Raw genomic sequence first — 23,697 nt, 5'->3', positions numbered from 1 at the left:
AGCTGGGACTACAGGCGCCCACCACAATGCCCAGATATTTTTAGAGATGGGGTCTTGCTCTGGCTCAGGCTGTTCTCCAACCTGTGAGCTCAGGCAATCTACCTGCCTCGGCCTCCCAGAATGCTCAGATTCAGGTGTGAGCCACTGAGCCTAGCCAAGAAAAAAAATATTTAAAGAAAGAATGGGGCGGCACCTGTGGCTCAAGGTGTAGGGTGCGGGCCCCATGTACCAGAGGTAGCAGGTTCAAACCTGGCCTCGGCCAAAAAAAAAAAAAAAAATGAATGCAGGAGATTTGACAGACAGAAGGTCATGTGACTACAGAGACAGGAATGCTGGCAGCCACCAGAAATTAGAACAGATTCTCCCCTGGAGCCTTCAGAGGAAGCATGGCCCTGTCACCTTAATTTCAGCTCCCTGACACTAATTTCACACTTCTGGCCTCTAGAACTGTGAGAAAATACACTTCTACACAGTTGTTTTAAGCAACTGAGCTTGTGATATTTTTTTACAGATGTCGGGAGAATTGATACACAGAAATTTCATATGGATTGTAGCAGTTGCTTAGAATAGATTAACATACAACATCTCTACAATATAAGCTGTTTCCTCCCTGCCTCACACTTCAAATACAGGTTACGGAGATAACAAAAAGTAGATTTGGTTTCTTTCAAAAAAGTGTTACCAAATTAATTCAACAATTTTGAGCACTATTAAATAAGTATTGGCAGGACCTGGATAGTACAGCACTTCATTCTTGAGCATTTTTGTTGTTGTTGTTGTTGAGACAGAGCCCACCTATGCCCTGAGCAGAGTGCAATGGCGTCATAGCTCACTGCAATCTCAGAGGCTATGGGCATCCTGCTGCCTCAGCCTCCTGAAGCCGCTGGGATTACAGGTGCTCACTGCAGTACCCGGCTGAGTTTTTCCATTTTTTTAGGAGTCGGGGGTCTCACTCTCGTTCAAGCAAGTCTCAAACTCCTAAGCTCAAGCAATTCTCCCTCCTCAGCCTACCACAGTGCTGGGATTACAGGCATGAGCCCCCATGACCAGCCATTCTTGAGCATTTTTAAGTGATAAAAATACATATTGAAACTTGTATCTATGTCAAGAACCTTATCATTTCACACTTAATACTGAATTTTAAGTCAGCATATTGTTTTGGGGTTTTTTTTCCTTGTTTGTTTGCTTGTTTTTTGAGACAGAGTCCCACTATGTTGCCCTGGGGTTGAGTGCCACGGCACCATGATAGCTCACAACAACTTCAAACTCTTGGGTTCAAATGATCTTCATGCCTCATCCTCCCAAGTAGCTGAGACTATAGGCTCCGGCCACAAGGCAAGCCCAGCTAATTTTTCTATTTTTAGTAGAGACAGGGTCTCACTCTTACTCAGGCTGGTCTTGAACTAAGCTCAAGAGATCCACCCGCCTTGGCTCCCTAGAGGACTAGAATTATAGGTGTGAGCTACAGTGCCCAGCCAGCATATTGTTAATATAGCCACCTCACAGCTGATTTCAGCCTTCACTTCTTTTTTTTTTTTTCAGATTAATATATGGGTACAAATGATTAGGCTACATTGTTTGAGTTTGCTAGGTAAAGTCCCAGTTGTAGTTGAGCCCTCCACCCAGGAGGTGTGCCAAATACCATTACATTGTAACCGTTAGGTAAGAGTTTACAAAGCCCCCCTTCTTCCCAAGCCTTCACTTCTGATTTCTCCAAATAATACCATACACACATAGCAGTATAATTCTCCAGTATTATTTCAATCATGGTATGAACAAGTCTCAAGAAATTTCTAGGTCTTCCAGTAGGGACGTTATTTTGGACAAAATACATATAGTCAGAAGGCATAAATTTAGATCTGGGTATGTTCTGTTACTTATTATGGAGTTGACCTTTTTAACCTGTTTAACTTCTTTCAGACTTAGTTTTATGGAAAAGTTAATAACTAGACTAAAAAGTAATGAACAAGAGGAAAGGCAAGTAGATACAGAAAATAAGTAACATGTAGATACAGAAAATAAGTAACAGGGTTAGGAAAGCAGTCCTAGCTACTTTACATCTAGTTAACTTTACCATCTCTCACCTTCATTTTCCTTATCTCCAAAATGAGATCATAATAATACCTGAACTACACAGCTCACAAGGTTTTTGAGGATCAAATCAGTGTACATGAAAGCACAATAAACTGTAAGAGTTTCATGTGTAGGGTACTATGGTGAAGCAACAGAAGTAATCACTGAAGAATACAGACCTCAGAAATATGAGTGTTAGTCCCAACTGAGTCATGAATTATTAGGTAGAATTAGTACATTTCTTCCTTTTTTTTTGAGACAGAATCTCAAGCTATCGCCCTGGGTTAGCTCACAGCAACCTCTAATTCTTGGGCTCAAGTGATCCTCTTGCCTCAGTTTTTCTATTTTTAGTAGAGACCGGGTCTCGCTTTTGCTCAGGCTGGTCTTGAACTCGTGAGCTCAAGCTATCCTCCTGCTTTGGCCTCTTAGAGTGCTAGGATTACAGGCGTTAGCCACCACGCCCAGCCATAATTAGTACATTTCTTAACATAAGTATTAATATTCTCATTCATAATATAAGACTACCCCTACTTTTCTCAGTTTACCTGAAAGTGTGTAAAGTGTTCCATACAACTTGAGGTGCTAAGAATACTTAAGTCTCACTTTACTAAATTGCCTCATCTCATAATCCTCACTCTCACTAATTCCCATTCTTTCTCATAATGAACTTTCATTCTAATAATGGTTATGTAATTACTAAAGCACTCTGTAAAACTTGCTATCTCCCAAATACTTTCTTCTACATGTTAGATGTTCTCTATAATCTTTCTCCTTTCGTGTTCCTTTTCTCTAATTCAAATCCTCAAGAGTGTAAGTCACAACTAACATTACCTGCAAGTTGATAAGCATTTATGTACAACATTCCTTTACATGCAATTAATTTAGTTCTATAAGTGTGTTGACTCTCACTTGCCTGACTTAAAGCAAAGAAAATGACAGATTGAAAAGTGAAGAACAAAAAACAGGAAAGGTGAATGGAGAGGAAAAAATAAGAGATTGAAAAAGGAGATCTAGTTATTTTGTTAAGTTCATCTTACTCCCAAACTAAACAATTACCACATTTTTTCAGGCCCAAACTTTCAGGAAAAAAAAATCCTTCATTTTAACTTTTCAATTCAAAATTTTATTTGTTTATATTTAGGTACTTGTTTTTTACATTATAAAGGAATTATAGGATTTTTTTTTTTTTGAGACAGAGTCTCAACTATGTTGCCCTCAGTAGAGTGCCATCGTGTCACAGCTCACAGCAACCTCAAACTCTTGAGTTTAAGCGATTCTCTTGCCTTAGCCTCCTGAGTAGCTGGGACTACAGAAGCCTACCACAGCACCCAGCTTTTTTATTATTATTATTATTATTTTATTATTATTGTTGTCATTGTTGTTTAGCAGGCCCTGGCCAGGTTCAAACCTACCAGCCCCCATGCATGTGGCTGGCACCCTAACCACTGAGCAACAGGTGCCTAGTCTAGGATTTATTTTTCAACAGAGAATTACACTTTTCATACTTAAGCATAAAGAAAAGAGGCAGTGCCCACTGGGACAGAGCAAGACTCTGTCTCCTGTAAGGAAGGGAAAACAAAAGAGAAAGAGGAAGAACAGCAAAAAGAAAAGAACATTCTAAATCTAGGTAGCTGAATTAGTCAATATTGAATAAACAGGACCCATGAAATTTTAATAAGGCAATAGTATTACACTTCCCTGCTAATCAGTTCCTTATTGCATAAATATCCACAACATATAAATAATGGCAGATGAAATTAAAACAAAATCAAACTTTCGATAGTGTATAGAAACTTGACAGTTTTAGGATCTGCAACCAAGATAATAAAGGTCAAGCTATGAGTTTAGGATCTATCTACTTAATTGACAACTAAGCTATGAAGCAGTGGTGCTGAAATCAGTTGGGAGGCAATTATCTGCCAACAGATAAACACAGATCACAACCAGAGTAAATGAATAGTAAAGGGAAATGAAGACTGCTTACAAACAAAAATTCAAACAGAAACACTTCTATTAAAAGTATGATTTATAAAATCAGTTAAGTATTTTATTAAACTGTGCTTTCTTTATTTTCTTTGCCACAGTTCAACTTTCCTCACAGTAGAAGACAACAAATGATGGTATATAGTTTTATCGGTGAACCTATGGAACAAGTTGGCATATTTTCCTTTTCTCTGAGATTAACTTGTACTACATCTGGAGAAACAAAAGGAAAATTAGAAGCTTGTAATAACTGAACCATTCTATCATCAAATAATACAGACAATGCAAGTAAGCCATTATTACATTCAGTAAACACTGTCCAGTAAAAAACTAGTTGCAACAGAGAAATCCCATTAACTTATACAGATAAGTGCTTAAAATGCAGTACAAATTGGATTTTTGTTTAATATTATAGTTTTGACTCAGGACAGAAATGTGCCATGACATTGGAACATTATCTTAAATAGATGAAAATATATCACTGATATACATCAAGAAAACTTATTTAATTACATATGTATATAAAAAATGTAAAGCTCATAATTTCTTTTTTCTTTTTTTGAGACAGAATCTCACTTTTGTCACCCTCAGTTGAGTGCTGTGCTGTCATAGCTCACAGCAACCTCCAACTCCTGGGTTCAAACAATTTTCTTGCCTCAGCTTCCCAAGTAGCTGGGACTATAGGTACCCACCACAATGACTGGCTATTTTTAAAGATGGGCTCTCACTCTTGCTCATGTTGGTCTCAAACCTGTGAGCTCAGGGCAATCCACCCACCTCAGTCTCCCGCTGTGCTAGGATTATAGGCATGAGCCACCATGCTAGGCCAAGCTCATAATTTCTTAACCTTATAAAACTATTAACTCCAATAAAATAGGAGTCCTAAAGATTTAGTTACAAAATATATATTCAAATAATATATAAAACATATGAATAATTAATAGAAAAATTTAATTTTATCCTATAATTCTAATATTCTCCTCCACCAAACATTACCAAACCTCTAAGCAAATAGTTACATCTAAGTTTTACTTTCTTCCTCTATTCACTGTCCATAAAATATGCCATAGTACAAATGTAAAAGATGTAACCTAGAAAAATTGTGAGGATTAAATGAGTTAATTTTTTTTTTTTTTTGAGACACAGCCTCAAGCTGTTGCCCAGGGTAGAGTGTCATGGCATCACAGCTCACAGCAACCTCCAACTCCTGCGCTTAAGGATTCTCTTGCCTCAGCCTCCCAAGTAACTGGGACTACAGGTGCCCACCACAATGCCTGGCTATTTTTTGGTTGTAGTTGTCATTGTTGTTTGGCAGGCCTGGGCTGGATTCTAACCCACCAGCTCTGGCGTATGTGGCTGGCGCCTTAGTCGCTTGAGCTACAGGCGCTGAGCCATGAGTTAATTCTTTAAGTACCTAGCACAGCATACAGCACATAGCAAACACTCAGTAAATGGTATTATTATAATTATTTGTTAATTTTAATAACATCTTTCATTTGCACAGCATTTCTTCACAACTTCTTAAACTATGCAAAATTCCTCATAGTTTACAGAGTTCACATTGATGTCCAATATTCCTGGGTATCTATAAAATTTGAGTGCAAACACATAAAAATGATAGTGATTCATGCTTAATATGTTATGACTGTGGAAATAAAGGATGTTTTTAGGGACTTTCAGCTCAAAAAATTATACACACATTCCTATAATCCATTAATTTAACTAAACTCTTGAAATTATTGAACTTTTTAACTTGTTTTACCTGAATTTGCAATTTTCAATGTATCTTTTACTACTTCCTTTCAACTTTCTGATGTATATCATTTATATACCTAATAGTGGAATTTGATTAAAAATTTGTATCCTATCCATATCTGTGATTAAATATATAAGGCTTTTCTACTCAATAAGCAAGTATCCCTAGAATTCAAAAGTAAAAGTTTTTAAAAAGTGCTTTATAGGCTAGGAGCAGCGTAATCCTAGCATTTTGGGAATCTGAGGTGGGAGCACTGCTTGAGGCCTGGAGTTCAAGACCAGCCTAAGCAAGAGTAACACTCCATCTCTACAAAAATTAGAAAAATTAGCTGGGATGGTAATTTAGTGGTACATTAGCTGAAGTGGGAGGACTGACTGCTTGAGCTCAGGAGTTTGAGGTTGCAGTGAACTGTGATGGGCCACTGTACTCTAGCCTAAGTGACAGAGTGAGACCCTGTCTAAAAAAAAAAAAGAAAACTACTTTGTCATAAAAATAAACAGGCTATATATCAAATTGACAAGATTTATGTTCCCAATGTACTCAGCTCTACTATGAAGCTAAATTATAGCTTTCACATGAAGGCTATAACCCAACTATAGCACAGACTATGGGGAAAGGACCAAGGAAGGGGAAGGGAGTGGGGAGGTTATGGTGGAGGGAGGGTAATGGGTAGGGCCACACCTATGGTGCATCTTAGAATGGGTAAAGCCGAATCTTACTAAATGCAGAATACAAATGTCTACATACAGTAACTAAGAAAATGCCATGAAGGCTACGTCGAACAGTTTGATGAGACTATTTCAAATTGTATATGAAACCAGCACACTGTACCCCTTGATTGCACTAATGTACACAGCTATGATTTAACAATAAAAATAAACATTTATGTTCCACAAAATAGCCCTAAAATAAAAATTAGTAATATATGTGATAACAATGAAGTCTCATTTCCTAAATATACACCATGAAAACTAATGCATCTTCCAAGTATTCATCAAGGAGTCAAAAGGTGACAAATATAAAATAAACTGCAATCTGTAACACACTGTGATCTCCAGGGACCTGAGAAGAGACAAAGGAAAGGGCTTTGTTCCCAGGAAAAGGGCATGGTAACTGCTTGATTTAAGCATCCAAGTCCCTTGAAAAACATTCTTTATAGAAAAAAGGATTAATTCTTCTACCATAATTTTGATGCTGAAATATCATTCCAGACTTTCCAAGTTTCTTTTCTATGATTTCATAATTACCACACAACCTCTAGTTATTTATTAACTTAGCTTCCCAAATTCTTGGATACACCAAAGAGTCTACCAGATTTTCAGTTAAAATAGAAAGGGTTATCTTCTATTACAACACAAATTGGCATTCTAGCGTGTACACTGTTATTTAGTTTAGTTAGAATTGGGTTTTTGAAGTCTGAGCATACACAAGTAAAAGTATATAGTTGAGCTTCTTAGGTTGGAAAGAGGAGAACCAGACACCCTCACTGACAGCTGCTACAAACATGGTTTTTACTTTCCTGCTCTTGCCCCTAAAATGAAACATGGGGATCAAACCAAATTTAGGTAGATTCACTTAAACACCAAAAGGACTGATCAACATCAAATTAATAACCCGGAATTTAAACCAAAACACCGGATGCATATTTACATAGCTTCATTTACAGTAATACTTTATTCCCCAAGAAAAAAGAAACCGATGATGCTTAAATTGTGCTTTAAGGCAATGTCTAGAAATTATTTTTGAACGTGCATCAGTCACGAACATTACTGATAAAGTGGTTTCGCATATGTGGCTCAATTATTCCTAGCCTTTAAAAAGTATTTAAGAAACCCATCTACAGTTACAATGAACACAGTCTGAGCGATGGTCACTTTTATAGCCATGTATTAAAAGCAACTGTACCCCCTTAATATTTTGAAATAAAAATAAATAAATAAAAAGTATTTAAGAGACATTCTATCTGGCACAGAGTAGAGCAGGAATACTTTCATTTGAGTGTATTAATTTGGGACCTCAAATAACTCAAACTTTTCTCACTGGGTCATTCAAAAGCAACTGTGTTAGTGCTTAAAAAAACCTCTCTTCCATATGCCAAGGCATTTAGCCTCACACCAGAACTCCACTCTTCAATTGCGTCCGCTTAAGTGTCATGTATGAGAAGAAAATCCCCACCTTATTCTCAATTCGCCTAAACAAAGAAATGTCTATTATCTCTAAATCCACAGGGCAGAATTCTCTTAGGATGGTGATGACAAGAACTTCACCGCAACTAAAATTGTCTTTGCAATCTCCGTCTCCAGGAGACTGAAAGGCTGCAGAGACGCGTGAGGATTCTGCAGGGAGCTTGGGGCGCCAGAGAGAGGGTGGGGCGAAGGGGTGAGTCCCACTGAGGAACAGCATTAGAAGGAAACACTTCGAGAACGTCTAAGGGAGAGGCAGTTAACTGCAGGGGAAAGTAAACTTGTCATCTCTCTATTGCCTACGTTTCAAAGAGAAGTCAAAGTGACCGGACTAAGTGACAGAAAACCATTAACGCTCCACAGCCGGAGGGTTAAGAGAAGTAGAAAAGGAGAAGAGCGGGGAAGGTAAGGCCCCAAAACCCTAGAAATTGAAAAGAGAGTACCCAATCTATGATTTTGGCCTCGGTCCGAATCCTCCGTCCCAGGACAAGTAGGAGAAAAAAAATCTCTTTACTCAGGACAGTGGAGAGAGATGCGTTTACTACGGTAACAAGCCCTGCACCAAGAAGATGTCTCCTCTTCCCACCTGCTCCGTTCATTCCTTTACCTCTCACTCTAGCACCAGCAGCATTCGGACAAACTCTGCCAAAGCCCGCGCTGCTGGAGGACAGCAAAAGGAAAATACCTGAGTCCCAGGAACTACTCCAGCAGCGACAGGAGGAGGAGCTGTGGACAACGGGAGCCTGAGCAAGATCCTCAGAAGCTGTGGTCAAACCCCAGCTCTTTCGGGTGGGGCGGGGAACATCCGCCCCGAGCAGGGGTGGCGTCACTTCCGCCCAGGGTCTTCACCCTGCCTTCCCTTCTCCGCTCTGGCTGCGTTCTCAGCGTTCTGTGACTTCCTCTTCCAGGAGACTTTTGCCTAGTGCCCGCTACTTAATATTTGACGTGGACTGCATAACCCAGCATTCGCCACAGAGGTTTTATCTCCGGGTCAAGTGTTCTATGCTGGGTACATCACCATGGAAGCGATCGGTTTGGTCACGTGGTGCCCCTGGTTACGCCCGGCGGCAGCTGTGGGGGTCTGAGGCTCAGACGGGGGCCATTTTGCCAAACGCTGCCTCCCGGAGTTGGGGGCGGTCTGGTAGCTGCTTGAAGCTGTTTCTTTTCCTTCTCTGCAGCTTAGGGCTGAAGGAACTGAAAGGCTGGGCTCCATCGAGCCCCCGGGAGACGGCAATGGTTCCCTCCAGCCATCAGCACCTGACGACCCTCCATGGCGGCTGCGCCCTCCCGGCTGCTTCTGCTGCCGCCCCTTCCAGCTGTCTGTGCTTTTCGCCTCAAGAGCCACACTCTTCCTGCCGCCCCAGAGACTGATGATAGTCTAGTTGGGGGCACTATGAAAGGAGAAAAAAATTACTGCCCTGGAGCTGCGGGAGACCACGCTTCCTGCCCCCCTACACCTTTGCCTCTGGCCTCAGCCCTCTTGATGCCGGCGGAGGCAGTCGCCAGCAGCTGGTCAGGGTCTGGAGGCGCTTTGTCGGGAGGAGACTCTGAAGAGGAGGCTCGGCTCCTTCAACTCCTCCGCACCGCTCCAGATCCTTCCGAAGCCTTCCAGGCTTTGCAGGCTGCTTTGCCGCGGCGTAGCGGTCGACTTGGCTTTCAACGACGCAAGGAAGCATTGTATCGGGCGCTGGGCCGAGTGCTTGTGGAAGGAGGTAGTGATGAGAAGCGACTCTGCTTGCAACTTCTCTCGGACGTTCTCCGGGGTCAGGGGAAAGCAGGCCAGCTAGAAGAAGCCTTTAGCTTAGCTCTTCTGCCTCAACTGGTTATCTCCTTACGAGAAGAGAACCCAGCCCTGCGGAAAGATGCGCTGCAGATCCTGCACGTATGTCTGAAACGTAGTTCTGGACAGGTGCTGAGAACGCTTATCCAGCAAGGACTGGAAAGTACCGATGCCCGGCTTAGAGCTTCCACAGCACTCCTCCTCCCTATCTTGCTTACTCCTAAGGATTTGTTGCTCGGCTTGGATCTCACCGAGGTGATAATATCTCTAGCCCGAAAGCTTGGTGATCAGGAGACAGAAGAATCTGAGACAGCTTTCTCTGCACTTCAACAAATCGGGGAGCGGCTTGGCCAAGACAGGTTTCAATCCTACATCTCTCGCTTACCCTCTGCCCTGAGGAGACACTACAATCGCCGCCTGGAGTCCCAGTTTGAAAGTCAAGTTCCGTATTATTTGGAACTTGAAGCCTCTGGGTTTCCTGAGGATCCCCTTCCATGTGCGGTGACTTTTTCCAATAGCAATCTTAAATTTGGGATTATTCCTCAGGAGCTGCATTCAAGATTGTTGGATCAGGAAGACTATAAGAACAGGACGCAGGCCGTAGAAGAACTAAAGCAGGTGCTGGGAAAATTTAACCCCGGTTCTACCCCCCATTCTAGTCTTGTTGGTTTCATTAGCTTGTTATATAATTTGTTAGACGACTCTAACTTCAAAGTGGTCCATGGTACACTTCAGGTCCTGCATTTACTGGTTATTCGCCTTGGAGAGCAGGTACAAGCATTTTTGGGACCACTTATAGCTGCTTCTGTCAAAGTTCTGGCAGACAATAAGTTGGTCATCAAACAAGAGTACATGAAAATCTTCCTCAAGCTAATGAAGGAAGTAGGTCCTCAACAGGTGCTTTGTTTACTCCTGGAGCATCTCAAACATAAGCATTCCAGAGTAAGAGAAGAAGTGGTGAACATTTGCATCTGCTCCCTGCTCACCTATCCCAGTGAGGATTTTGACTTACCCAAACTGTCTTTTGATCTTGCCCCAGCTCTTGTAGATAGCAAACGCAGGGTACGCCAAGCAGCTCTAGAAGCTTTTGCTGTCTTGGCATCATCATTGGGCTCAGGTAAAACTAGCATCCTTTTCAAAGCTGTGGATACTGTTGAACTTCAAGATAATGGAGATGGAGTGATGAATGCTGTGCAGGCCAGATTGGCTAGGAAAACCCTACCAAGGCTAACAGAGCAGGGATTTGTGGAATATGCAATACTCATGCCATCTTCTGCCCAGGGTAGGTCAAGCCATTTAGCACATGGAGCAGACACAGACTGGCTTTTAGCTGGTAACAGAACTCAGAGTGCACACTGTCACTGTGGTGACTACACCAGGGATAGCATGCAAATTTATGGATCTTACAGTCCAACTCTATGTACCCGAAGGGTATTAAGCGCAGGAAAAAGGAAAAATAAATTACCATGGGAAAGTGAGCAGCCTGGAATCATGGGAGAAAACCAGACCTCCAATTCCAAAGATACAGAGCAGGTATGCTTCTTTAATTGATTAATACTGTGAAAATTTTTAAATAAAAATATTCTTGTGTTGACGTAAGGATCGGACTCCATAATGAGGTTATGCTTTGTTTCCAATCAGTTTGAATGCTGCCGTGGGTATTTATTATAATGGAACTGGTCGCATAGGACCACGTAATAGGCTTCTTGATGGATGTATTTGATTAAATTTAAGGCACAGTGTGAAAGAGACAATGTCTGGATTTCAGTTTTAGTTTGTCACTTTGGCGTATCAGTTCATACCACAAACACTGAATTACTTCCTAGGTGCCTGGCAAAGAGCTGAGTTCTGGAAATACTTCCACACAGTACAGGGGAAAGGTCAGACCTATGAACTGGCAATTAGCAAATTTGTTAAGTACTAAAATAGAAACATAAACAGTCCACTGGGAATAATGAAGACATGAAAAAATAATTCCACTATCTTCCTCATCTTCCTTTAGTCCATATTGAATCTCCCTCTGTCACAATAAAATCCTGGTTTCCCAGTATCAGTCATATTTATTCATATACTATGTCTTACAATACACAAAAAAATTACTAGACCAATAACATAGCAACCAACTACTTACTGAATAAAGTTCAAGATTTCTTTACAGTTCCTTTTTTATTAGAATTATTCGGAGTTCTACATTTAAACTTAATTTTTTGACTGAATGACTGTGGATGGCATGTTCAGAAACACAGAAAATTAATAAGAGAATGGGGAGTTTTTGCACAGTTGACACAAGAGGTATAGTGTGAAGTAGCAGATGATGATATTGGAGATGTAGGTAAGAGTAAAGTACAAAGGTCCTATTTTGCAAATAATGAATTTAGACTTTGTAATAGTTCTGAATTGGATGGAGGTGAAATAAGTGTTCTCTGCTGGTTCCATTTAGTTCCAAAATTTGTAGGGTTTTTTATTAGGATTTTAAGATTTATATAATCTGGTTATATGGTTATTTTCGTGTATTGTAAACATTACCTGGGAGTAAATGATTTTCTGTAAGCATTGATCTTGAGGCTTCTTGTTATATTCATCATATCTTACGATGTATGTAGTATTCAGGTTCTTGGCCAGCAACAGTGGCACATGCCTGTCATCCTAGCACTTTGGGAGGCTGAAGCAGAAAGATCTCTTGAGCTCAGGAGTTGGAAACCAGCTCAGTCTTTGTCGTGGCAGGCATCTGTAGCCCCATTTACTTGGGAGGCTCAGGAAGGAGGATAACCTGAACAGAGGAGTCTGAGTTTGCTGTAAGCTAAGCTGATGCCCTGACACTCTAGCCTGGGCCTCTGTCTCAAAAAAAAAATAAGAGAAAATGATTCTGGTGCTGGCCAGAGTAGCAACAAGAACCTGGAAATAAGTACATTTCTGAAATGCCAGCATAAACATATTTTGCTTTTGAAAGATGTTATGGTGAAATTAAAACTTAATTCAGATATCAAGCTTAGAGGCATGGTGCCTGTAGCTCAGTGGCTAGGGTGCCAGCCATATACACCAGAGCTGGTGAGTTCAAATCCAGCCCGTACCTGCCAAACAACAATGGCAACTACAACCAAAAACTAGCTGGGCGTAGTGGCGGGTGCCTGTATTCCCAGCTACTTGGGAGGCTGAGGCAGGAGAATCACTCTTAAGCCTAGGACTTTGTGGTTGCTGTGAGCTTGACATCACGGCACTCTACCCGAGGGCCACATAATAAGAGTCTATCTCAAAAAAAAAAAAAAATACTTGCTTAGAAATGGTCTATAGAGGAGGTACACTGGAAATTACCTTAATGGAGGAAGAGGGTGAATATTTAAATATTTTTGTGTATGAACTGTAATTTTTATTTTTTATTTTTTTGAGGCAGAGTTTCACTATGTCGCCCTAGATAGACTGCTGTGGTGTCACAGCTCACAGCAACCTTAAACTCTTGGGCTTAAGCCATTCTCTTGCTCAGCCTCCCAAGTAGCTGGGACTACAGGCACCTGCCACAACGCCTGGCTATTTTTTTTTTTTTGGTTGCAGTTGTCATTGTTTAGCAGGCCCTAGCAGGGCTCAAACCCACCAAACTCGGTGTATGTGTCCAGTGCTCTACTCACTGAGCTACAAGTGCTGCCCTATTCTTTAATTTTAGGTTAACGTGATGGTATAAACAACTAGGTTACAATATTTGCATATGTTAGATAAAGTCCCTCCTGTAGTTACATGTGCATTTTTTAAAAAGTATATATATATATTTTTTTAATTTTATTTATTTATTTTTACTTTTTTTTTTTTGAGACAGAGTCTCAAGCTGTTGCCCTGGGTAGAGTGCAGTAGCATCACAGCTCACAGCAACCTCAAACTCTTGGGCTTACGCTATTCTCTTGCTTCAGCCTCCCAAGTAGCTGGACTACAGGCGCCCACCACAACGCCTGGCTATTTTTTTGGTTGTAGTTGTCATTGTTGTTTTGGCAGGCCCGGGCTAGATTCAAACCTGCCAGCTTCGGTGTATGTGGCTGGCACCCTAGCCACTGAGCTTCAGGCGCCGAGCCTACATATATACTTTTTAATTAATAAAATTTATTTTTAAGAGCAGGTTTAGGTTCAGAGCAAAATCGAGGAGAAAAGTTACAGAGAGTTCCCATTTACCCCTGTGCACTCACAGGAATAACCTGTCTCATTACTAAGTACCTCTTGCACCACAGAGGTAAATTTGTTCAATTATTAACATTTCATAATTAAGCAAAGTCCACAGTTTACATTAAGGTTAACTCTTTTTGTTTTTTTGTTTGTTTGTTTTGTCTTTTCTTTGAGACAGAGTCTCAGTTTGTCTCCCTTGGTGGAGTGCTATGGTGTCATAGCTCACAGCAACTTCAAACTCTTGGGCTTAAGTGATTCTCTTGCCTCATCCTTCCAAATAGCTGGGACTACAGGAGCCCGCTGTGGCTCAGGCTGGTCTTGAACTCCTGGGCTCAGTCAGTGCACCTGCCTTGGCCTCCCAGAGTGCTGGGATTACAAGTGTGAGCCACCACGCCCAGTCCTTCTCGTTTTAATTTACAATTCTCTAATGACAAATGATGAACATATTTTCACATGCTCACTTGCTTTCTGTATGTCTTCTTTGGTGAGTTATCTGTTAGGGTCTTTTGCCCATTTTATAATTGGGTTTTTCTTTTTAATAGTCGAGTTTTAAGAGTTCTTTGTATATTTTGGATAGGAGTCCTTTTTCAGATGTATCTTTTGAAAATATTTTCTTTAAGTCTTTCAATCTATGTCTTAATCTCTTATTCACTTGACATTGACTTTCTCAGAGCAGAAGTGTTTAAATTTTAATGCAATCCAGTTTATCAGTTTGTTCTTTCATGGATGGTGCATTTGATGTGGATCTAAAAAGTCATCACCATTATGTTCAAGGTCATATAGCCTTTCTTCTATGTTACATTCTAGGCATTTTATGGTTTGCATTTTACGCTTAGTTCTATGATTTACGTGGAGTTAATTTTTACTTAAGGTAAAAAGTCTGTTGTCTAGATCAGCGGTTCTCAACCTGTGGGTCGCGACCCCTTTGAGGGTTGAACGACCCTTTCCCCTTTCACAGGAGTGGCCTAAAACCACATATTTCCGATGGTCTTAGGAACCGAGACACCACTCCTCATGTGTCAGATCACCACAACATGAGGAACTGTATTAAAGGGTCGTGGTATTAGGAAGGTTGAGAACCACTGGTCTGGATTAATTTTTCTTTTTTCTTTCTTTTTTTTTTTTTTTTGAGACAGAGTCTCATTTTTTTTAGTAGAGACAGGGTCTCCCTCTTGCTCAGACTGGTTTCGAACTCACAGCTTCAGCATCCTGTAGTGTTAGGATTACAGGTGTGACCACCACTCCTGGCCTAGATTAATTTTGCTACAGGTGGATGTCTAGTTGTTTCACCAGCATTTGTTAAAAATACTGTTTTTGCTCCATGTATTCCCTTTGCTTATTTGTCAAAGATCAGCTGACTATTCACATGGGCCTTTTTCTGGGCTCTTTATTCTGTTGCGTTCATCTGTCTTGTTGCTCGATTATTGTAAGTTTATAGTAAGTCTTGAGTTCTGTGGTGTCAGTCCTCCAACTTTGTTCTTTCCTTCAATACTGAGTTCACTCTTCTGGGTCTTTTGCTTCTCTGTATAAACTGTAGAATCAGTTAGTTGATGTCTACACAATAACTTAGCTGAGATTTTGTTTGGAATAATGTTAATAAATCTATACATCAAGTTAGGAAGAACTGACATTTTACAATATTAAGATTTCCTATCCAAGAATCCAAATTAGCTTCATTTATTTAGCTCTTTGGTAGCTTTCATTAGACTTTTACACTTTTCCTCATATGGCTCTTGTACATATTCTATTAAACTTATATCTGTTGTGTCCCATTTTGGTCTATATTAATGTAAAGGATAATGTGGGTTTTTTTCTGGTTTTTTTTTTTTTTTTTTTTTTTTTGGTTTTTGGCCGGGGCTAGGTTTGAACCCGCCACCTCCGGCATATGGGACTGGCGCCCTATTCCTTGAGCCATAGGCGCCGCCCGATAATGTGGTTTTTAATTACAAATTTCACTTGTTATTTGGTGGCATATAGGAAAGCAATTGACTTTCGTACTTTTTTTTTTTTTTTTTGGTAGAGACAGAATCTTGCTGTTGCCAGGCTGGTTTCAAACTCCTGGCCTTAAGTTATCCTCCTTCTGTACCCTCCCAAAGTGCTGGGATTTCAGGCATGAGCCGCCATGCGTGATCGACATTTGCACATTAATAATCACTTATAAGTTCCAGGAGCTTTGTTTTGTCCATTCTTTCAGACTTCATTGTAGACAATCATGTCATTTGTGAACAAAGACAATTTAATTTCTTCCTTCTAAAGACCTTTCTTTGCTTTTTTTTTCTTTTTCTTTTGAGACAGTCTCAATTAGTTGCTCTCGGTAGAGTGCTATGGTGTCACAGCTCACAGCAACCTCAAACTCTTGGGCTCAAGTGATTCTCTTGCCTCGTAGCTGGGACCATGGGCACCTGCCACAATGCCCCCCTATTTCTAGAGATGAAGTTTTGCTCTGGCTCAGACTGGTCTTAAACTTGGGAGGTCAGGCAATCCACCCACCTTGCTCTCCCAGGCTTTTCCTTTTCTTATTGAATTGGTTAGGACTTCCATTACAATGTTGGAAAAGAAGTGGGAGGGGACATCTTTCCCTTATTCCTTATTTTAGTGGGAAAATTTCAAGTTTCTCACAGTTAAAGAAAATTCTCCTCTATTCCTAGTTTGCTGAGAGTTTTTAATGTATGATGTTGGATTTTGTCAAATGCTTTTTCTACATTTGACAAAGTGCAGATTTATTTTTTTTCCTTTTTAGCCTGATGACATGATGGATAACTTTCAGATGCTGAACCAGCCTTGCATACCTGGGATAAATAGCACTTGGTAATGGTGTAGTGGTCATTTTCTACATTGTTGGATTCAATTTACTGTCAATAATATTTTTTAAAAGGTGATCGTGTATTTGTTAATGGGAGATGTTAGTCTGTAGTTTTCTCTTTTTTTTAGAGACAGAGTCTCACTCTATCACCCTCAGTAGAGTGCTTGGCGTCACAGCTCTCAGCAACCTCCAGCTCTTGGGCTTAGGTGGTTCTCTTGTCCCAGCCTCCGGAGTAGCTGGGACTACAGGCACCTGCCACAACGCCTGGCTATTTTTTTGTTGCAGTTTGCCCGGGGCTGGGTTCGAACTCACCACCCTCAGGATATGGGGCCGGCACTCTACTCACTGAGCCACAGGTGCTGCCCCAGTCTGTAGTTTTCTTATAATGTGTTTTTTGGTTTTGGTATTAGAGTAATGCTGGCCTCATAGAATGAGTCAGAAAGTGTTCCCTCTACTTCTGTCTTCTGAAAGAGACTGTAGAAAATTGATATAATTTTGTAAATGTTTAGTAGACTTCACTAGTAAACCCATCTGAGTCTCTTGCTTTCTGTTTTGGAAGCTAATTAATATTTATTCAATTTAATTTGAGATGTAGGCCTAGTCAGATTATTTGTATCTTCCTGAGTTTTGGCAGATTGTATCTTTCAAGGAATTGGTCTATTTGACCTAGGTTACCCAATTTGTGATCATAGAGTTGTTAATAGTATTTCTTTATTATTCTTTTAATGTCCGTGTGATCTGTAGTGATCTATCTTTTATTCATGCTATTGGTGATATTTGTGTCCTCTCTCCCTTTTTCTTACTTGGCTTGACCAGAAGCTTATCAATTTTATTGATCTTTTCAAAGAACCAGTTTATAGTTTTCTTGATTTTTTTCTTAGTTTCACTTATTTATGTGCTATTTTTTTTTTTTTTAAGACAGAGTCTCACTATGTCACCCTCAGTAGAGTGCAATGGCATCACAGCTCACAGCAATCTCAAACTCTTGGGCTTAAGTGATTCTCTTGCCTCAGCCTCCCAAGTAGCTGGGACTACAGGCGCCCGCCACAACGCCCAGCTATTTTTTGGTTGCAGTTGTCATTGTTTTGCATGCCTGGACCGGGCTCGAACCCACCAGCTTCAGTGTATGTGGCCAGCGCCCTACTCACTAAGCCACAGGCGCTGAGCCATCTGTGCTAATTTTTTTTTTTTTTTTAATTTTTTTTTTTGTAGAGACAGAGTCTCACTGTACCGCCCTCGGGTAGAGTGCCGTGGCGTCACACGGCTCACAGCAACCTCTAACTCTTGGGCTTATGCGATTCTCTTGCCTCAGCCTCCCGTGCAGCTGGGACTACAGGCGCCCGCCACAACGCCCGGCTACATCTGTGCTAATTTATATATTTTTTTTTCTCCTGCTTACTTTAATTTGATTTTCTTATTCTAGTTTCCTAAGGAATAAACTTAGATATTTGATTTTAGATTTTTCTTCTTTTCTAATATACAACTAAACGCATCACGTACCTAAATGCATTATAGATCCATGACAAGACTTAAGGAATGCCCAAAAGGAGAAAATAATTTTGGGAAAATACAAATTTTTGGTCAAGGAAGATAGACTATTTTCATTGAATTGAAGACTATGGTTTAAGGGACATGAAAAGGATTGCAAATGCAAATCCTGGATGTTATGTAATGAGAAATAATTATTAAAACTATGAGAATGGGTGGGCCTCCTGCTGCGTATAGAGCAAGAGCACATAGCTTAGGACCGGATCTCAGTATACAGCCTTGCTTAGGGCATAGCGGTAGGAGGTACAACCAAATAAGGCAAAGAGAAAATGTGTCTAAGAGTTGGAAGAGGACCAAGAAAGAACAAGGTTTTAGAAGCAAAGTGGACGGAGTGATCAGGACTGATAAACGCAGGGCAAAGCTTGAGGAAAACGAAAGTTGAGGAAAAGCTTGATTTGTTCTTACATATTCTATCCTATTATTCACAAAATAATTTTTAAGGTATTTTTCTTAGTTTCATCTTTCTTAATGTCCTCTTAATTCTTCTGAATATAAAAAAGTTGTACATGCTCATTATAGAAAATTAGGAAACTATAAAATAGGACAAAGGAAAAATTTTAAATTTTCCTCAGTTTCACTCCTGGAGAAGCCTATACTCAATATTTTATTGGCTGTACTTTCAGTATTTCAGTTTTTGTATCCTATTGTAGTTTTTTTTCTGTGAATGAAAGTATCTTCTTTTTCACTTTATCATGAACATTTCTTATTTAATAGCAAATAATCCATAGTCATATCTCTAATGGCTATTTAGTGTTGAATCATATAATGTCATGGTGTGTTTACCTGTGAATATTTAGGCATTTTAACACTGTTTTTGTTTCCACCATTTAGTGGATCCTTTTTGTGCTCTGGCATCCTGCAGAGTAATAGTCACATTCCTGTGATATTCTAACCCTGCGTCACTTTCTGTGTTTTTAAGACCTTTTGATGGGGGTAGGAGAAGAAAGTATCCATAGCTAGCTACCATATTAGCTTTATTTTTCCTAACAGATTTTTCTAGAATGCCGTAAGAGTCATAGTAGTCAGTAATCTACACTGAAAAGTGAGGAATATACTTGTTTCACATGTATGCAATTTGCAAGCCTGTAGGTTTTTCAAGGAAAAGGATTTGGTTATTGGAAAGTCATTGGGATGTGGAAAAGAGCAGTTTTAGTAGAATTTAAGTTACAGCTGGTGTCAGTGCCTCATGCCTCTAATCCTAGCACTCTGGGAGCCCAAAGCCTGAGATCAGGAGTTTGGCATCAGCCTGAGCAAGAGCTGGACCCCGTCTATACAAAAAATAGAAAACTTATCTGGGCATGGTTGAGTATGCCTATAGTCCTAGCTACCTGGAAGGCTGAGGCAGGAGGATCACTTGAGCCCTGGAGCTGGAGGTTACAGTGAGCTATGATGACTCCAGGTCACTCTACTCTAGGTGACAGAGTGAGACTCTGTTTCCCCCTCCAAGTTTATGAGGTGAATTGATAAGGAAATGTAGGCAGTAAGCATCTATTCAGCATCTTTTTGATCATACACTATGTGCACAGGTGAGTAGGCGTTTTTACACTACTCTATAAAGCATTGCCTAGCATTTTTTTCTCTTTTGATATTCAGCACATGTGAGTCATTTGTTCTTTCGCCTTAATGATGATAGGTAGTGTGATTGTAGAGACTGGTATTTGTTTGATTGTTTTTTTTCCCTAATAGCACTGACCATAGTGGTGTTCCCACAACAGGCATCAACAAACATCTGTTAAATGAGAAAACATGTAAAGATTTCACAATGAAAGACCAAATGAGATAGTAGCACAAGGATATATAGTATGTTGACTTATTACTGTGTTTTATTTTTAAATAAGAGACACCTGGGCTTGGTGCCTGTGGCTCAGCAGCTAGGGCACCAGCCATATACACAGGAGCTGGCGGGTTTGAATCCAGCCCGGGCCTGCCAAACAACAATGACAACTGCAAGCAAAAAATAGCCAGAGCATTGTGGCAGGCACCTGTAGTTACAGCTGCTTGGGAGGCTGAGGCAAGAGAATCGCTTAAGCCCAAGAGTTTGAGGTTGCTGTGAGCTGTGACGCTACAGTACTCCACTGAGGGCGACATAGAGAGACTCTGTCTCAAAAAGAAAAGAAAAGAAACACCTGGCCAGGCATGGTGGCTCATGCCTGTAATCCTAGCATTCTGGGAGGCTGGAGTGGGTGGATTCCTTGAGCTCACAAGTTCAAGACCAGCGTGAGTTGGAGGTTGCTGTGAGCTATGATGCCTCAGCACTCTACCTAGGGTGACAGCTTAAGACTCTGTCTCCAAAAAACAAGAGATACCTAATTTGAGAGAGGCATAGAAAGGAACCATCTGTGAATTTAACATGCCTGCTCTGTGTGTTACTATGGTAGATATTATTAGATACGCAAAATACATATATGCAGATACAATCCCTGTAATCATATTTGAGAGAGAAATGAAAGGAAATATTATTCTTACATAAACAGTCAAAAACAGGTATAGAGAAGTTTAGCTTTGGAACAGAAAAGGTTTTTCCTCTGAAACTAAAGAAAAAGCAAAAGGAAGATGACATAAAATATTTAAAAAATTTTTGAGATAGCAGGAAAGAGTAGCTTTAGTGCAGTAATTTTTCACACTTTAATGTGCATATGAATTGCACATGGAGATGAACATTTATTTTTTTTTTGAGACAGAGTCTCACTATGTTGCCTTTGGTAAAGTGCTGTGGTGTCACAGCTCACAGCAACCTCAAACTCTTGGGCTTAAACAGTTCTCTTGCCTCATCCTCCTAAGTGGCTTGACTATAGGTTCCCACTACGACACCTGGCTATTTTTTTTTTTTTGAGACAGAGTCTCACTATGTCACCTTTGGTAGAGTACTGTGACATCACAGCTCACAGCAACCTCAAACTCTTGGGCTTAAGTGATTCTCTTGCCTCAGTTTCCCAAGTAGCTAGGACTCTAGGCATTTGCTACAAGGCCCGGCTATCTTTTGGTTCCAGTTTTCATTGTTGTTTGGCAGGCCCTGGGCCAGATTTGAATCCGCCAGCTCCAGTGCATGTGGCTGGCGCCCTAGCTACTGAGCCACAGGCACCGAGCCAACCGGCTATTTTTTTGTTGTAATTGTCATTGTTGTTTGCAGGCCTGGGCTGGGTTTGAACCCGCCAGCTCCAGTGTATATGACTAGTGCCCTAGCTGCTGAGCTACAGGCACTAAGCCGGAGATAAACGTTTTTAATGGCCACCATTAAGGGGCAAGGTTGGAGTCCAGGTGAAAGCAGAATAAACTGGTAAAAGGTAAAAGGTCAAAAAAATGGAGGTCAAGATAAAGTTTAGTATGAGTTTAGTAAAGGCAGGAGTGTAGGTGATTTCTGTGAAAATTGGTCATTTGCTACTAACTCTAATGAAAAAGAATTAAAACAATTTTTGAAGTATTTCAATACCCTATGCCAAAAGCTAAAGTAAGATGTATTATGTCAAAGTATTGAATGATAGTAGTATGTGTATGTAATCTTTTAGTGAAAAATATGTAAGAATCAGTATGCATATCACCATCTCCAGCTCTACTAGTTGTGTGTATTTGGCACATATACTCGTGTTGGTTAAGTAGAAATTAATTACAAAGTAAATCTAATGTAACATATTTCATACTGAAGAATTATTTGTGGATTACTTACTATTTTAGCTGTGTTAATGTCTTTTAATGTATCTAATCAGAAATTGACTGTAATTGGTTTCATTTTTATTTTACTGTATCTTTTTAATTCTGACTATATAATCAAACATAGGAATTACAATATTGGATTTTGAGAAAGTAGTCACTTCTTTTTCATCTGGGCATTCTTTATTCTCACTTGTCTTTTCTGAATTAATTTTTGAAAGACTTTAGCTTTCCACAAAATTTGATGAGGAATAATGAGTTATCATCATCATTTGATATTTATAGTTTTATCTTGTGATAGTTAAGAGGCTAAGAAAATTTCAGGTAGACATATCTTTAATTTTATTGTGCCAGTTTTATACTTGGCAAAATTCTCAAAGAAGCATACTGACAAGGCTTATAATTCACCACGTGTAGATTTGATTTTATCTGTAAGTTCCAAATAAATACATAGAGAGTAATTATAATTACTTGTCAGTTCACTCAGTTTATTTATTTTATTTACCTTTTTTTTTTTTTTTTTTTTGAGAATAGAGTCTCACTTTGTTGCCCTGTGTAGAGTACTCTTGTGTCACAGCTTATAGTAACCTCCAATTCTTGGGCTCAAATAATTCTCTTTGCCTCAGCCTCCCAGGTGCCCACCACAGTGGCCAGCTATTTTTAGAGAAGGGGTCTTGATCTTGTTCAGACTGGTCTCAAACCCGTAAGCTCAGGCAATCCACCAGTCTCAGCCTCCCACAGTGCTAGGATTATAGGTGTGAGCCCCCACGCCTGGTCTCACTCAGTTTTTTAAATGCTGTGTAGCCATTTTGAGCGTGAAGCATTCCAGAACAATGGAGGTCATCATTAATCAAGAATTCTGAACACTTGAATCATGCTTTTCTTTAGTTCTAGTTCTTTAACTGATTATATATAACTTCAAATTATATCCTGGCACTTTTGTCTCTTAAAGATCATATGTGGTTTATGAAAAAGGACTTGGAAACTAGAGATATATAAAGTATTATATACTTGGTTTTAACTAAGATTTATAAAAGAAAGTCTTCTAACAGAACTATAAAACAGGTTACTATGTCTTTTACATTTATATTTGGGCTACAGCAAATAGATAAGCAGTTTGCCTCAGTAAGAATAGTAGAATAAATGCTTGTCAGTGGCCTTCGGTTGGCATTTATTGTCTAATGTGCAAAGACTGCACAGTTTGAGGGGTTATGCTGCTGAGTCAGGTGTTCTTTTCTTCAGACCAGTTGTTATTTCACCCTTTTTATCATTGGTATTCTCTCCTTATATTAACAGGTTCCAGATGTGTACTGTAGAATAAGATACAGAAAGAGGTTAGGTGAAGTAGTAAAAAAAACAAAAGAAAATTAGCATTTCTATCCTAGAATGAAAAATGAAAAGTACCATTAGTGTACCTTACTAAATGTGAATGTTTGTTTCATTATATATTTGATAAACTAAATTTTTTCTTATAATCATACTTTCATAATAGGATATGTTATTTATCATATTTATTACCATATAGTTTTAAAACTTACTAATTTATCTTTCTTACAGTTTTCAGCATATGATTTCATCCCATCTCTAAAACTAAAGCCTTCTCAAGGAATGCCAGTCAATGATGATTTATGTTTTAGCAGAAAAAGAGTATCACGAAATTTATTTCACAATAGTCGGGATTTTAACCCAGATTCTCTTCCTGTGTGTGCTGCTGGTAAGTACATGGTAATAGATATGTTGAACTAAGTTAAAGTCTTTTCTAAACTTCATAGTCCAT

At 39.7% G+C, this 23,697-nt stretch overlaps 2 protein-coding genes across 11 annotated transcripts in view; one reads left to right on the top strand and one right to left on the bottom strand.

Annotated features, from left to right (window-relative positions):
* KLHL28 (kelch like family member 28) overlaps positions 1 to 8,802 on the bottom strand; it is a 33,837-nt gene extending 25,035 nt beyond the window's left edge. Inside the window, exon 1 of one of the 2 annotated variants that reach the window (XM_053595359.1) lies at positions 8,681 to 8,802. The gene's annotated coding sequence lies outside the window, so the exon portion shown is untranslated. The other variant, XM_053595360.1, reaches the window with a different exon arrangement.
* A 116-nt stretch (positions 8,803 to 8,918) lies between these two features.
* The window catches only part of TOGARAM1 (TOG array regulator of axonemal microtubules 1), an 89,704-nt gene continuing 74,925 nt past the window's right edge, over positions 8,919 to 23,697 (top strand). For all 9 annotated transcript variants that reach the window (XR_008380788.1, XM_053595347.1, XM_053595345.1 and 6 more), the window contains exons 1-2: positions 8,919 to 11,308; positions 23,478 to 23,634. Coding sequence is in view for 8 of the 9 variants with exons in the window: in XM_053595347.1 (XP_053451322.1) it covers positions 9,266 to 11,308; positions 23,478 to 23,634 (2,200 nt within the window). In the remaining variant the exon portion in view is untranslated. The remainder of the gene's footprint in view (positions 11,309 to 23,477; positions 23,635 to 23,697) is intronic.

The sequence above is a fragment of the Nycticebus coucang genome, chromosome 6 (assembly GCF_027406575.1).
Source record: "Nycticebus coucang isolate mNycCou1 chromosome 6, mNycCou1.pri, whole genome shotgun sequence".
NCBI classification, from domain to species: domain Eukaryota; kingdom Metazoa; phylum Chordata; class Mammalia; order Primates; family Lorisidae; genus Nycticebus; species Nycticebus coucang.
Note: the sequence above shows the minus strand (reverse complement) of the source record. Positions and strands in the feature narration are given on the sequence as shown.